The sequence below is a fragment of the Priapulus caudatus genome, unplaced genomic scaffold, assembly GCF_000485595.1.
Source record: "Priapulus caudatus unplaced genomic scaffold, Priapulus_caudatus-5.0.1 Scaffold4458, whole genome shotgun sequence".
NCBI classification, from domain to species: domain Eukaryota; kingdom Metazoa; phylum Priapulida; class Priapulimorpha; order Priapulimorphida; family Priapulidae; genus Priapulus; species Priapulus caudatus.
In genome coordinates, this window is record NW_014581519.1 from 8,697 (window position 1) to 9,506 (window position 810).

An 810-nucleotide genomic window follows, 5' to 3' on the forward strand; every position below is an offset into this window, starting at 1 on the left:
GAGAGAGAGAGAGAGAGAGAGAGAGAGAGAGAGAGAGAGAGAGAGAGAGAGAGAGAAAGAGAGAGAGAGAGTTACCTCACCTATCATACGTCGTTATCTCACCTATTATACGTCGTTATCTCACCTATTATACATCGTTATCTCACCTGTCGTAGCGCGGCACGGTGAGACCGAGCGAGCGCATGACGCGTGACATCACGTCGTCACACCTGCCGTTGATCTTCAAAGTTGACGAGCCATCCTTCGGCGTCCACTGCAGGTTAACGACATAGAGCTTCGGCCGCTGCGAAGGCTTCCTGTCCAACCCCCACAGTGTCTGGTACTTTCGCAGCACCTGTTAAAGTGATTACGTCACCGTAAATAGTAAAAGTGGAAAAAACATTTCCAGTTTTTCACGAATGGTAAGTAATTCTGTTCACTTTTTATGGTTAAATTGCTGCATTATACTTCCTATTTTACTATATTGTTCGATGTGAACATACTTTTGTAAATGGATAAAACGTTTTTGGAGAATTTGTTTTTTCAGTTTTCCTTAAAGCTTGAACTTTCAGCTGAGCACTCGTGTTAATGTCAGACGTGCATACAATGAACGATGGGACATTGGAAGTGTAATTTCACTAACGGAATCTATGGAACTATACAGAGACTCCCCGACTTACGAACATGTTCGGTTCCTAGCGGTCGTTCGTAAGTCGATTTGTTCGTAAGTCGAACATATGTACGTACGTATACAGTATTGTACAGTAGTGTCGTATATGTACGTGTGAACATCGAGTAACCTAGAAGTTTACATAGTGTAAACATATACGT

At 42.6% G+C, this 810-nt stretch overlaps 1 protein-coding gene across 1 annotated transcript in view; it reads right to left on the reverse strand.

The window, feature by feature from the left end:
- The window catches only part of LOC106819786 (NAD-dependent protein deacetylase sirtuin-7-like), a 2,071-nt gene extending 1,602 nt beyond the window's left edge, over nt 1-469 (reverse strand). Inside the window, exon 1 of the mRNA XM_014824372.1 lies at nt 147-469. Within this exon, the coding sequence (XP_014679858.1) occupies nt 147-196 (50 nt within the window). The 5' untranslated portion in view covers nt 197-469. The remainder of the gene's footprint in view (nt 1-146) is intronic.
- Between the last annotated feature and the right edge of the window lie 341 nt (nt 470-810).